General features: G+C 35.6%; 1 protein-coding gene across 1 annotated transcript in view; it reads left to right on the forward strand.

Annotated features, from left to right (window-relative positions):
• The window catches only part of LOC128554136 (heat shock 70 kDa protein 12A-like), a 37,683-nt gene that overhangs the window by 15,250 nt on the left and 6,813 nt on the right, over positions 1–15,620 (forward strand). Inside the window, exons 3-7 of the mRNA XM_053535383.1 lie at positions 1,844–1,987; positions 4,722–4,970; positions 5,894–6,097; positions 9,374–9,518; positions 9,855–10,962. Of these exons, the coding sequence (XP_053391358.1) occupies positions 1,844–1,987; positions 4,722–4,970; positions 5,894–6,097; positions 9,374–9,518; positions 9,855–10,962 (1,850 nt within the window). The remainder of the gene's footprint in view (positions 1–1,843; positions 1,988–4,721; positions 4,971–5,893; positions 6,098–9,373; positions 9,519–9,854; positions 10,963–15,620) is intronic.

A 15,620-nucleotide genomic window follows, 5' to 3' on the forward strand; every position in this document is an offset into this window, starting at 1 on the left:
TCAGCTACTGAAGTCTAGAAATAGCATTGAACTTAGGGAAAAATCCCTAGCATAATGTCCGAGGTCCTTACGCATGTATGCACTCACGCGCGTACGAACAACCCATCTAGTGTTTTATTTCGGACCATCATCTAACGGGGTATTCAAAGGCGGCCCTAGACGGAACTGTATTTGGAGTAGAATTATGTAACCTAATTACCTCCATGTAACATCAGTTACATGGTTGGTTTCAGCAGAACTAGCCCTTCTTTGCATAAAAGGAGTAATCATTTACAGATAAAAGATAAGATGTAAGGGTAGATTTTCCGGAAGCACATAGCACCCAACACAAAACCAGAGAGCCATACATCGCAAAGTAGACCCATAACAAAAAGATGCTGTAGCGGAAAATAAAAATATTGTAGACGTGTTGCTTTAAAAATCAAACAACATGTTTATCTTGATTATATGCAAAATACAGAAAAAGGGGGAGGGGTAAGGGGTAGATAGGCGAGTCGGGTGTTTGGGTATAGTTGAGCTAGGATGAATATTAAAAAAATCTCAGCAGCGCAAACACACATTTACAAGAGACAGAAACAAGAATGAATAAAACACGCACACACAACAAACATACACCGATAAACAAACAGACAAGTCAGAAAAAACAACACTGTTGGGCACCGCCAAAGACACACAAACACATGCACACACACGCACGCACGCACGCAAACACACGAGAAAGAGAGAAAATATAGCTTTCCTGGTCCCAATCAGTTAATGTTGAACCAGCACGAATGTGTAGTACAATTCGGGCTCGTATATAAGCAACATCGAAAATAGTCTTATCGGGTTAGTGGACTTGTTGTGACATGTGCGTGTTCGTTTGTACTGCTAGTCGCTTCTCTGGTCTGGTATATTGTGGTGTTGATTTAGTTCATATAAATTCTCTCTACTATACTATACACACGCACACACACACACACACACACGCGCACACACACACACACACACACACACACACACATATATATATATATATATATATATATATATATATATATATATATATATATATATATATATATATATATATATAGAACAAACATAAGCAGGTAAAAGCAACAGTCGGGCACCGCCTAAGGCCGGCCGGCGGTTAGAATTATGGTGGGTACTATAACTTACTCCTACAAGGAGATGAATAATTGAAAAATAAATAAATTCACCCACAAATTATTATTAGAATTAGAATCTTCTTGTTTCTTTGAATAAAGACTTGCAAATTTGTGACGTATATAAAGTGATTCAATTCTTTAATTAAGTCGCCATATGACCTAAAATGTGTCGGCGCGACGTTAAACCCAACAAAAAAATCCTTAATTTTTAAGGAAATGGGATAAATATCTGTTTCCTTGAAATGTGGCCTGAAAACGTCTTAGTAAATAGATTCGTTCTTGAATTAAATATGTTTTCTTGCTCATTTTAAAATGTTGGGACCATAGCTTAAGTTAGCAGGCATATACCATGCAACTAAATTTTGCGTTCCTACCGCAATATCACAAAAGCTGGAAACGTCAGCAATTTTATATCTTATGTCTGAGTTATGAGGCGTTTTGGATGTCTCTTTAAAAAAGCCAGATTAATAATGTGATTAGGACAGGGTGATATAAGTTGTAAAAACTGGCTCATAATCGACCTAACATTATATTATACTTTTATACAAATTAATCATGTTAAATCGCCGCTCGAAATATATTTTATGTATGAAAGAAGAACAAATCTATAAATTGATACAAAACACATGTTTTTACTTATGCTCAAAAATGTAATCACTTGAAGCACAAACACTCATCATTTATTTTTACAGAACATTATAAAAGAACCTGATTTGGTTGTGGCACTGGATATCGGTAGCACATACTCTGGATATGCGTGGCAAAAGCGGACTGCTTATATTGATAACAGAAGCAATGTAGAGTTTAACACCGTTTGGGATTCTGGAGCCTATCAGGTAATCAATTTAGATTTGTCTCAAGCCTAAATATCAATCTAATACAAGTTAAAGCATAGCAAAATTTCCTTCTAGGGCACATCTGTATAAATATATAATGATCACCTTGCAAAATGTTGGTTGCAATGTCTGTTTTAAATATTGGTCATCAGTGTGTGGAACCCCGAGACGAGAACCATTCTACCTTATTGACATTCAGTATCCGCACTATGAACTATGTTGTTTTCTACTACCTAAAATGTCAATTCCACTATTTCCAAAGTATTTACGCTAACATACATTAAGTTGTTAAATCCTACAACAAAGTATATCCGTTACCACTTTCAGCCGAGTAAAATTATACGACAATTAAGAGTAAATAGGGCAATAAAGAAACACTGGCTAGTCAGCTAATGTTCACGTGTAGTGTACCATTCGATGCGTGCATTTGTTGCGCACAGGTAGAGGGTCGCAGTGGGGTTTGTTTTCACATATTGACCATACAAATACGATGTTTGGCATGTATCAAAAAAGCCACTTTTCCATCCTCGGGTTCAGTAATATGTAATCCGCGGAGCGCGTTCAGTCAGGGAGGCGCCTCAGTTCGAAAGAATAATTCTAACGTCAGAGGTTTTTTCTAAAGTCACGGAGTTTGATTGGCCAGCCTGAAATTACAACAGCTTTCTAGATCTGTTGCTCTGTCAAGTGTGACTTACCAATTCAAAGTGTTCTTCCTCAAGAGAAGGAACAATTAAACGAATATATCAGGAAAATATACACACCAAATCGTACGCACATACAGACAAGCCTTAAAGCGAAAATCTTTAGTAACTTGGTGGTGAAAGAATAGGTTTTCTTCGGCTTTTTCGTGTTTTCCGACACATTAAAGATTTTAATATTTTAACAGAAGGCAACATAAAGTATTTCAGTATTTAATTCTTTATTTCTGTTGCCTTCATTTCCTGTATTAATTAGTTCTAATTGTAGGTTAGTAAATACAAGTATGGGTGAAAATAGAGAATATTAGGTGACTGTCTTATAAATGTAAATATATTAGGTGAAGTAAAAGAAAATATAAAAGTGGAGGCTTTTGCCGATCTTTTTTATCTTAGACGAATCTAATAAATTAAAAATTATAAGACAGTAACCTAATGTTCTATTTATCCTACCATCTGATTTAAAATCATTTTTCGTCAAAATAATCCATCCACTAGGTAGGTGTCTGATTCTTCAACAATTTACAAATTAGTATGCCACTGATGTGCGGCCAGTTAACACGGCCTATTTGGTAATTTGATTTGATATAGCTCGTAAAATCCCTATCATTATGAAATAACAGAGGAAAAACTAAGGCTAACCTTACGTTTTGTACCCGACTTCTGCGTACTGCTAAACATGACGAAATAACTTGAATTCGCTGCCAAGTGAGGTTTTCTACCCGAAGTTCAGTTGCTAATACCCATTCTCAACAAGCAACCGTTAGACAGGGGTTAACTTTTTGACAGGCCGTAACGCCACTTGAAAGGAAAAAGACGTACCCTTTTCCTCGACTATCTGTTTCAATAACATTCATTTACAAATGCTATTTTTATTGATTTAAGCGGAGAAATCAAATTAATCTTTGCAAACGCTCTGGATATCTCAGCTACTGTTTCGGTTTCCATTTCATTGAGCGATAAAAACTTATAACTTCCGTTATAAAACTTCTTGTGGTAATTGCAAATAAACATTGCCGGTCACATGCACCTGATAAAAGCTCGTTTACGAAAATTGTTTAGGCGTTGCATAAATATGTCTTAAGGTCAGACTAGCATAAATAGTATTTCCTATATATTCTATATAAAACTGACATTTTTAATGAGCTACCAAACATAGCTAGACCCATTTAAGAGAACAAATCCTTACTTCAATATAAAGAGTTATGATAAAACTGACATAAAATGAAGATAAAAGTAGGGGTCATATATCTTCTAAGAGAGATTTCTCTTGTCACATTTTCTTACTGTTAAATCACATCAAAATTACACTGCTGTGACCTGGAAGTACTACTCATACTAAAATTGAGTTTCACTTCACCAAATATAGCCTCCTCTCCAAATTGTTCTACCAAACTGTCAAAAATACACCCACAATGAAATTTAATTAGAAACCAGCTTTAATTTAGACCTCTCTGGTTATACCAAGTGAAAAAGTAGTGTTCAAAACATATCCGCCATTACGCGACTAGACCAGATGGCTCCCACGCTGGTCCCTTTACTATAGTTTTTTTTTTTGGTTGGGTTTCACGTCGCACCGACACAATTATAGGTCATATGGCGACTTTCCAGCTTTGATGGTGGAGGAAGACCCCAGGTGCCTCTCCGTGCACTATTTCATCACGAGCGGGCACCTGGGTAGAACCACCGACCTTCCGTAAGCCAGTTGGATGGCTTCCTCACATGAAGAATTCAACGCCCCGAGTGAGGCTCTAACCCACATCGATGAGGGGCAAGTGATTTGAAGTCAGTGACCTTAACCACTCGGCCACGGAGGTCCCCTTTACTATAGTTAGGCCTTAAGTAGTAGGTCCAAAAAACAAGATGGCGTCGTTTAGAAAAAAGTAAAAGAAGTTCAGGAAAAAAGTTTATTTAGTGACTGACCTAATCAAGCAAAATGTATCATAACCCTAGATCTTGCCCTTTATTTCGAATAGAGGTAGGATAAATTTAGTTTTTAGGAGAGTTTATATTTAGACTTTATGCTTTACTTGAAATAGCCTACAAAGACGACATCATGCGTTTTATTGGAAGGAGGTGATGATGGGCAACAGTGCTATGAACTAGAGAGGGAAAACAAAGAGCTGACTTTTGATGATTTTAAACAGATGGCCAAACATTACAAACTTGCTGCATTTGGACATAAAGCAGAGAGGCGTTACGAGAGGATCCTTAGAAAAAACAAAGATGGCCAGCATATGGGAAAATGGTTCTTTTTCAGGCAATTCAAGCATTTGCTTTATTCTGACGTAAGTTACGTTCTAATTACCAATTTCGAAAAACGAATCCTGTGGCCCCGCACTATTGTGGTCGCACGCGAACTATGTAGGAAGCCGAAGTGTAGACTTTACATGCGTTTCAAAAAGTTTACCTTACAACTTTTCAGATACCTATCTTTTAAAACAGAAAAGCACAAACGTATTACTGGCAATGACTGCAAAACCACCACAATTATTTTATGTTTGAACATAAAGGATAAACAGAAATGAAAAATAATTCAATATTGCACCTTTTCCAAGCGCCATAAAAATTACCTCAATATTTGACTTTACTACATTTTCGCTTTATGCATTAATGTAGAAACAGTATCAAGTTAGTAAAATATTACGATACTTAACCTATTGTATAGTTTATTCTTAAAAATTGAAATCACTGAAACAGGTTTTACAAAGTTGTGGTTTTGTTAAAATATTGTTTATATTCAACAAATGGCAAAATTAGACAACAGTTACTCTTGCCTCAAGTAGGTAAATAGCAGGCATGTTGTAGGTATCAATATTGCATAGTATACATATTTATACGACTACAGGGCGGAGGAGATATAACTTTGTTACTTGATAATAGACAAATACGGTATGTTTGTTCCTGTATGAGATTTCTATGCATCACTGAACAGGTGTAAATATTTCTAGGAAACTTTCCTCTTTTCTGATTTGGTGTCTTATAAAAACACATGATTTTGAATAGTTTTTTCATCTCTAGCGCTATACTATGCTTTATTAACGCGGGAATGATTTTACCTATTTAATAATGTGATATATACACGTAGATGCATATATATATTGTAATATACACAACTTAATATGGGCGTCAAAGCTTTTGGTGTCAGCTTTGCATTTTGATACACTTGCCATTTGCTTTTTTATTATATTATGCTTCCTTTTATTGAAAGAAATTTAAACCAACCATGTATGCTGAGGATCATTATGGGCAACATGTACCACTACTCGTGGTAATGTCAATGTTGATAAGAGGGTTAAAGGACCATTTTACGGAAAACTTTGAAGAGCCCACGGAAAAGACATTATGGGTAGTTACGGTACCAGCTATATGGTCAGAGGAAGCAAAGGACTTTATGACAGAGGCAGCAAAACTGGTATATGAAGTTTTTCCCCGGTTATTTTCAACATATCGAATCACTTTATAAAACATGAAATTGAGGCCTCCGACTCCGTGATATTGCACGGCTTTTCATTAAAGACATATTCATATCATTGTGACACTTTACAAACATATGATCTGTATTTTATTGCAACAAATGTTTGATTTGAGATCATTCCGTTATGGTTATATTAAGACGAGAAATTTTATCGATAGCTTCCGTTGATCCTTAAGATCTGTGCAAAGTCACTGTAGGGATTTATAGTGCGCTTTAGCAGTCATCTCTTTAGGATTCCGAAATTACCATAGTCTATTGGGGTTGCGTACAGAGACGACTGTATCCATTCCTCGGGTGCTTTTAATTTGATTTAAGCTTCTTCGCATAGCTTTAAAAGGGAACTGTCATCTCATATACTCTCGTAGCGATGGATTCTATGAGATGTCGATTTTGATTAATGTAGAGTCAAACCTGTGTTAAATACCACCTCTGAACAGAAATCACCTGGCTCTAAAGACCACTGGTTTTGTTTCCCATTTTAAGATTTACAGTGTATCTTAACCTGTGAATAAAGGCCACCTCCCAATAAAGACCACATTTTGGCTCTCCCGAGGGAGGTCATTACAGACAGATTTGACTGTATGTTATAGAACTTGCAGGTAATAACCTAAATTAGTATAAACTTATGTATATTTCTCGTTATTTAATACATTCTCTGAACTTATCTGCGAACAAAAAAATGTTTATAATATTCCTGTAGTATTGATGAATGGGGCACTGAATTGTGATACATTGTTACATAACAATGAGCTCTTTAATTTTCAAATCGTAAGTGGCCTTTGTCTTCTGACATCTTTAGCGCGAGTCGTTAATGGTACTCTTCTGACTCCATTGAAGCCTCCCATACATTGTCACTGTCGCGTTTAGCGGAAAAGCGATTTTATCTTTTTTCTAATTTTCTATTCAAAATATGATATGTTATAGTTTATCGCCGTTCAACATTGATTTTCTGACGATTATTAACACAATATTTCTGCAAAATATTTCATAATGTCACATTTAAAATTTGATGTTTTTTTCGTAACCTAAATATTCATTGATTTAGAAAAAACGTTGCTTTAAATATAAGTAAGTGGTAAATGCACATTACATTGCTATGGTGACTAGAATTTTCTTATTATTAGTAAAAAGGAAAAGAATCGTTTGACAGCTCAACTGGCTATTCTCTTATATGATATAATCGTTTCATTGTTTTCCGATGATGTGTTATGCGTTGACGGAATTTTTCAGTATATTTTAAATTAATGAACACTCTCCGTATTTGGTAATCAGCGTATAGACATGCTATATCCAAGCTCATTTACCACTGTTTATGATTTATCTTCACTCTGCTCTCAAATTTGTAACAAATTTACGCGGTTAAATCCAATAATTTTTCGAACTAAAGTACATATATCTGTAAGATATTGTAATGCTAAAAACAGTGAAATACACAAATTATGAAGTTCTCGTACATATTTCAGAGAGTTTTAGAAGTGTTCAAATATACGTTGAGCACCTCTCGTATAATTATGTAAATGAGCCGTATGGGTACATCGTCAACAACAAATAACTTGAACTGAGCATATATATGCCATCGCTAAATAATACAAACGACACAATTAACAGATTGAGGTACTGGAACTCAGTGTTTTTTTATTGTTTCTGATCCTCTTATGTTATAAGAATTTTACCTGGTTATAGGTGCGGATGGAAATATCTGGCTCAAGGATACCCGTGCAGCCGTTAACGAGGCTCCGCCGACTTTCCGCAATACAGTTATCTGAAAGCCAGACATTTTTCTTGCATTCCGTGTCTTTAAATTAATCAAGAAATCAGTGAAACAAATGTTTTCTTTTAAGCAATATTTTATTATTATAATAGCATATGAGTTTACGCATTAATTCATAAACTTCAGCACTGAGTGTAAGATGAGATTTACCAACACCGGTAAAATACTAAAAATACAGTTAAATTCTGGCTAACATGCAAGAAAATGGAGGTCAGAAAACTGTTCCATTTAAGCCTGAACAATGTAATTGAACGTAGATGTTTTGCTTGATTCTTTACTTCTAAAGAACAGATTCAATCAAATCGAGTTTGTTACTAATTTGCTTGGCTGCGTTCCATCCTTCAAGGGATCTTATAAATGTTATTTTATTAAGTTCTGTGCACCAGAATGCAAATAAGGAAATTGAACATCAATATTAGAATCATTACAACCCAAATAGTTTCATTTAAAGTGTAATCTGCAACGTTTGAACAAACAGCTTTGTAAAATAGAAAAAGTTGAAAACAACAGGTCGACCAACACGTCATATATGAATATGCCGTAGCTTCGGGTAGATTGAGCCTGTTCATGGACAAAAGTGGAAATGCAAGTTACCATCCATGCTCCTCTAGCCCCGGGTTGAGCAGAACTCAAAATTGTCACTAGTACAAAAATGCAATTTAGCGACATTAGCACATGTATTCATAGAGTGCAATTCCATGAAAAGCAATGTATGTCCCTATTTAAATCATGGAGATGCTGTAAAAGAAAGATCAGAACTTAACAAACTTGAATATTAATAGGACTTTTGAGGTTATGGAAGAAATACAAAAGTAAAAATCAGGAACCATATCTAAGGATTGAACAATACCCAAACCTATTAAAGCGGGAGTACTGGAACCATCCAAGCCGTAATGTTTAAGCTGAAATATTAAATAGTATATTAACACGACATGAATCTTGGGTTAAATGATCCGAAGATATCAAAATATAATAGCTCTGATTAAACAGTGTTCTGGTTCTTTTAAAGGATTCGTTTTCTCATTTTTGCCATTTTTATCAAATTCCATTTATTTCTTTTTTAATAGAGATTGAATTACTGTCCTACAGGTTAAAATCTGAAAAGTTAGGTAAAAAACGGAACAGCAATAAATTATTCAAGTATTTTCTATTATTGTATCAAATTCAGCAGGGTCAAAGTAAAAATGTTAAATAGGCAAAAACTTTTGAACAAAATATGGAACAATCGTTCAATTTCTCGTACAGTAACAGAGTTTTTATGCTAAATTCATTGTTCTTTGCAGTTTATCGTTGTGTAAAGTAATATATCTTCCCTTAATGTACATAAAAGCTACTGTATCGTGGGTACTGTAAAACATTTATCCCAATAACAAAACCCCCTAAACTAAATAAGTGTGGTATTGTAATGTAGAATATTATATCTCTTAGTCTTTGTTTTTCAGTGTGATATAAAAGACAGAAATATTCTGTTAGCCAAAGAACCCGAAGCTGCTGCTGTTTATTGTATGTTCCTTCCTCAAGGGAAAAAAAATAACATGGACACATTGGGGCATCCAGGGCAAACCTTCCTTACGGTGGACCTTGGAGGTATGTAAGAAATTATTGAAATATTTGTGTTTGTTGTTGTACCGGTATGATATGCATTACTTGTGAAAATCTCTAACTTAACAATACAAACTGTGTGTGTACCGCGTGCGTGTACTATCTGACCGAGAATGATGTCATTTTGGCTGTGTAAATCATAATAAACCTAAGGTGAAAAGGGTTGTACGAGGAAAAGTCTTTGCCCAGTTTCATATAGCTCTCTGTCCAACATGAAAAAAAAATTGTTGTTCGCATTTCTCTGAACAGATTGATTTTTTAAAATTAAGAAAGTTAGATTGATATGAATTATGTCAACTTGAAACGTACACGTATTTTTAGGTCTTACCGCCGATTTATCTGCTTTGGAGGTTTTGGAAAATGGATCTCTTAAAGAAGTGGTACTTACAACAGGCAAATTAGTTGGAGGACAAAATATTAACGACGCTTTCTTCCATGTATGTCAAGATAGTTTTCGGGGTGACGGATGGCAACAAATCTTTAGAAGTACGGAACCTGTAGAAATGCTTGAAATGGAAAAGGATTTTGAATCAAAGAAGATAGTTATTGGTACCGATGATAAAGAAGATGAATACATGTGGCTTAAAGTGCCTACAGCAATAAAGGAAAAACTGAACAATAAGACGATAACTCTCAAGGAAAAGTCGGAAAAAAATCACTGCTTTACCTTCGAAGCTATGGAATTCTGTTTTGAGTCAGAGTATATTAGGACAGTTCTTTTCGGTGAAACGTGCGATCGTTTGTATAAGATGATAAAGTCTCAGCTAGAGAAAAAGGAATTGAGCGTTTGCACAAAAATTGTCCTCGTAGGAGGTTTTTCACAGTCGCCTTTAGTTAGAAAGTATATCACAGAAAATGTAAAGAGAGATTTCCCGGCAGTAAAAGTTGTATCTCCAACATCCCCATTCCAAGCCGTTTTAAAGGGAGCTGTTATATTTGGGCATGACCCATGGATCTTTGAAAGTAGAATCAGTCGATGGACATTTGGAATAGGTACCAACGTCCAGTTCGACGGAAACATTCATGATGCGAAGAAGAAATGGATGTATAGCAAAACAGGCGTAGTTTACTGTAGTGATATATTCGATATACACATAAGGAAAGACGAGTCCGTCAAACTAAATGGTCCTCAAAAAAAGCGAATATACAACACGATTTATGAATACCAGGCGTCTATGCTGATCCCAATATATAAATCCGATTTAACTGTTCCAAAATATATAACTGACGCACGATGCAAATACATTGGATATATCGACGTACATATTCCAAGAAGACGAACAATAAGAAGTATTTACGTTTCAATGATTTATGGGGGAACCAAATTAGCTGTGATTGCAACAGACTGTGAAACAGGACAAGAATGCAAGACTACTATAAAATTCGAGAACATGGAGAGCAAACCGGAGGCAAAAACATTCAATGTTAGGTAATACTTGGTGTCTTGATTATTACATTTTATTTTTAAGCTCACCTGAGCACGAAGTGCTCAAGGTGAGCTATTGTAACCGCTCATTGTCCGCGTCCGTCGTCGTCCGTCAGCATTTGCCTTGTATACACTCTAGAGGCCACAGTTGTGACCAAGTCTTTATGAGTGTTTGTATTGATGATGTCTAGGTCAAGTTTGAAACCACGTTATGTGGGGTCAAAAATATGATCAGTAGGCCAGATCAAAGGGAAATCCTGTTTACACCCAAGAGTCCACAGTTTAAGTTTGAAACTCATGAGTATTGGTCAGAATATTTGTTTTGATGACTTTTTGGAACAGTTCGAATCTTGGTCAAGTGAGGTCAAAAACTAGGTCACCCTTTCAAATCAAAGGAAAAGTTTGTTAACAACCTAGAGGACACATTTATGAATTTGTCTTCATGAAACTCTGTCAGACTGTTATTCTTAATGACATTGAGATCTAGTTTGAAACGTAGTCATGTGGGGTCAAAAGGAAGATCACCAGCCCAGATCGAAGGAAAATATTGTTAATACTCTAAGAGACCAATTAACTCATGGGAACCGGTCAAAATATTTGTCTTGATAACTTCTAGGTCAGTTAAGAATCTGGGTTTTGTGGGGTCAAAAACTAGGTCACCCGATCAGATCAAAGGAAAAGATTGTTAACACTTGAGAGACCACATTTTGACCCTGATTTCATGAGACTTTGTCCGAATGTTTGTCTTAGGTCAGCTTGGTATCATGATCGTGTGGGGCAAAAACTTCTACCTTATCAAATCAATGGAAAAGCTTGTTAGCACTCACTCTAGAGACAACATTTATAAACCTATCTTCATGACACTTGGTCAGACCTAGATGATTCCGAGGTCAATTTTGAAACAGGGTCATGTGGGGTAAAAAACTAGGTCATTCGCTAAAATCAAAAGAAAAGCTTGTTAACACTTTTATGACTATCTTCATGAAACTTGGTCAGAATGTTCATCTCGATGATTCCTAGACCAAGTTCGAAACTGAATTATGTAAGGTCAAAAACAAGGTCACTCGCTCAAATCAAATGAAAAGCTTGTTTACGCTATAGCGGCCACCTGTATGACCACATCGTCATACAAGTCAGAATATTAATCTTGATTATCCTTAGGCCAAGATTGAAACTGGGTCATGTAGGGTCAAGTACTAGGTTACCCACAAATATCAAAGGAACATTTGTTAACACCCTATAAGACCAATTATGACCCTATCTTCATGAAAGTTTATTAGAATGTTTATCTTAATGATCCCTAGGTCAACTTTAAATCTGGGTTATGTGGGGTCAAAAACTAGGTCTACCGATCAAATCAAAGGAAAAAACTGTTTACTCTGTAGAGGATGTAGACCAAATTAAACAAATGCACGATACAGGGTCGTCATGACCCTCTTGTTTATTGAAATAACTGTAATGGTCATTAACTACATTGTGTTGTATTAGTATTGGAATATGTGTACGAATGTGTTAAACATTTTATTAAACAGACTGTAAGTATCGTTAACTTAACTTGATATATAAGTATTTCAAGGACCTTCAAAAATAAAGTATATTTTTGCTGTCAAAGTAGCATAATGTGTATAGCGCAATGTGAAATATACTGATCAAAACTTCTAACGCTATCCATTTTAAAAGTCAGAAATACACATGCATGGTTTCCAAATACGAACTTTTTATATTAAGAGATTGAGAGGTAAATATCAAATTATTCCTAATATATATCATATATCAAGCCACATATAACTTTCTAATAGGATATGGTAGCATAAATAGGTAATATTGCTTTTGCCTTGATTTTCATGCATCATAACGAAATTTGTTCATTTGTTGATTCAAGACTTTGAGACTATTTATTATCAGGTCGAGGTTTTACAATGAATTAAGACATAACATAGCTTTTACATTTGTATTTTATTGTCATAAAACATCATTAAAATGCACAAAAAATGTCCTTTATGAGACATCATAAAGACGTCTCTTAAAGACGTGACTGTACCTTTCAAAAGACGTAAAACAGACGTATCCAAAAGGACGTCTTTAAGACGTCTCTAAAAGACGTGAATACACCTTTCAAAAACAACCAAAGATACATCATAATGACCTCTCACAAAGACGTCTTTTGTTTGATGGGTTTTAATTGCCGAAACTTCTCATAACTGGCACAGTCTGTTACGATTTGAAATCGACCAATTACATTCTCATTGATAGTACACTTATTGTCTAAAAATATGCCACAGTGCTGCAACAAGACATGCAAAGACATTATGGCGTCATTCAGACATGGAAAAGTTAAAATACTAATGTTTGATTGTGCGTTTATATGGTTGAAACCACATTGGGACATAGTGATTCTTTGAGGGTCTGCAAGAAGCCCTAGTGTGTGGTTTTTATCCCCCGCCGATGAAATCGGGAGGAGGTTTTGATATGGCGTTGTCCGTCCGTCAGTCCGTCCGTCCGTCCGCAGCCATTTCTCGGTAACTAGCAGGTAGAATTTCATGAAACTTGATATAAACATGAACCAATATACTGCGATGATGCCCGTCAAGCTTTTGTTTTGATTGGTCAATTTCCCTTAGAGTTATTGCCCTTGATTTAATGAAAAATGTCCGTCCGCAGCCATTTCTCAGTAACTATCAGGTAGAATTTCATAAAACTTGACATAAACATGCACCAGCATACTGCGATGATGTCCGTCAAATTTTTTTATCGGATTGGTCAATTTCCCTTAGAGTTATTGCCCTTCATTTAATGAAAAATCTACATCTGCAGCCATTTCTCAGTAACAAGCAGGTAGAATTTCATGAAACTTGAAATAAATATGATCCAACATACTTCGATGATGCCGATCATTTTATTCTTCAATTGGTCAATTTTCCTTAGAGTTATTGCCCTTTAATTGTTTAAAAATCTACAGATTTGTACAAACCAACCCATTGGTAGAAATTCATTAAACTTCTTCCAATATTTTCCATGATCATTTAGTATAAACATGTGAAGCTTTGTACCCACACCTGATCACCAACTTGCCTTGGTCGCGCCCTTTCCTTTTTATTATTTTGTTTTTCAAACCTTCCATGAATTTTTATTAGCATGCAGAATTGTACCATTCCCCCACCTCACTCTCCACTCGATCTTGCCCACCACCCCGATCATGCGTCCCCATCCCCCACCCAGTTTTTTTTTTTTTTTTTTTTTTTAATTTTCCATCAATATTTATAATCAGCAGGTGAAATTTTGTACCCTCACCTGGTCACCACCACTGCTCGCCTCGCCGCTGCCCCACAAAAAAACCCAAACAAACATTCATTTTCTGTTAAAATGATTTTTTTTTGACTAATGAAGTTATTTGCTTCTCAGTAACATCCTAAACTTTTTGCCAGAAATATGTTTTTGCCATTCCTCACCTCAAGCCCTTTCGGCGGGGGATACCAATTCATCGAATTTGCTTGTTACTTGTATAAACACACAGAAATAGCAATTAAATTCTATCAACCCAGGGGAATCGAAACATACCCTATGCATCTAACTTTAATTCAACTTCCAATAAAAGTAGTGTTTAAGATACCGCTAAAAGCAATGAAAAAACATATAGACATGTCAAATACTATTTTTCTTTACCATAAGAAAAAATAGTTTGAACGATAATTTACTGTTATTTTTTGTAATTCTTGTGTCCAATTTAGAAAGAATTTTTCGACCGACGCAATTTTGTTCATGTTCTTTTTTCCTTTGTAAATGACGTGTGCAATCTCGCGGAATGTGTCGAAAATAGAGCGAAATTACAATGAAGTTATTTTGACGCCAGCTTATGCGTCACTTCCGATGTATTGTTTGTAACGGATATACTTCAGTGAAAAAATTTATATGAACCAGACGCGCGATCGTTTCATTTAATACGGAGTTTACCCGCAAACTTTCACATTTTTGGGCCGTGACCAAATCAACAAGGAAGATAGAAAAACTACGACTGGTCCGAGAGGGACACCGCAAAGTTACAGAAATTCAACTCAAGAAAATCGAAAATGCAAAACCAAAGGATATTTCGTCGATGTCGGAATTTCGTGCGATATTAGAATCTGTGACTGGCAACTTGAAAATACTTGACCAGACAGAAATCAGCGAGATTGAAGAAGACATCATTAGCAGTGAAGAATATTCATTAGCGATACAGATCAAAGTTCGTTAATTCCAAGAATTCAGTGAGAGTCGTGAAAAATCTTCACAAAATCAGAGTCAGGGAAATAATTATTAACGCCTGGCGAACAGCAGACGATAATTGTATAGGATAGAAAAAGTACAAGTTCGATGCAGTATTTCCGCCTTCCGAAGTTCTCATTACCTACCTTCAACAGAAACATCTTAGAATTGCAAGATTTTGTGGATTCATTCAGTTTAGCAATACATTCAAATCAGAATTTAAAAGATGTGCAAAAATTCAATTATTTATGTTCACAACTTGAGGATGAAGCCGCACGCTGTGACGGAAAATGGATGGATTTGCCCTAACGAACGCCAACTACGGTAGTAATACAGTTGAATTATGGAAATTCTGGAAACTTGAGAGCCTTGGTACTCAACAGAGTGAGGATGAAATCCCAGAGAGAAAATACGTGACA

The sequence above is a fragment of the Mercenaria mercenaria genome, unplaced genomic scaffold, assembly GCF_021730395.1.
Source record: "Mercenaria mercenaria strain notata unplaced genomic scaffold, MADL_Memer_1 contig_4743, whole genome shotgun sequence".
NCBI classification, from domain to species: Eukaryota; Metazoa; Mollusca; class Bivalvia; order Venerida; family Veneridae; genus Mercenaria; species Mercenaria mercenaria.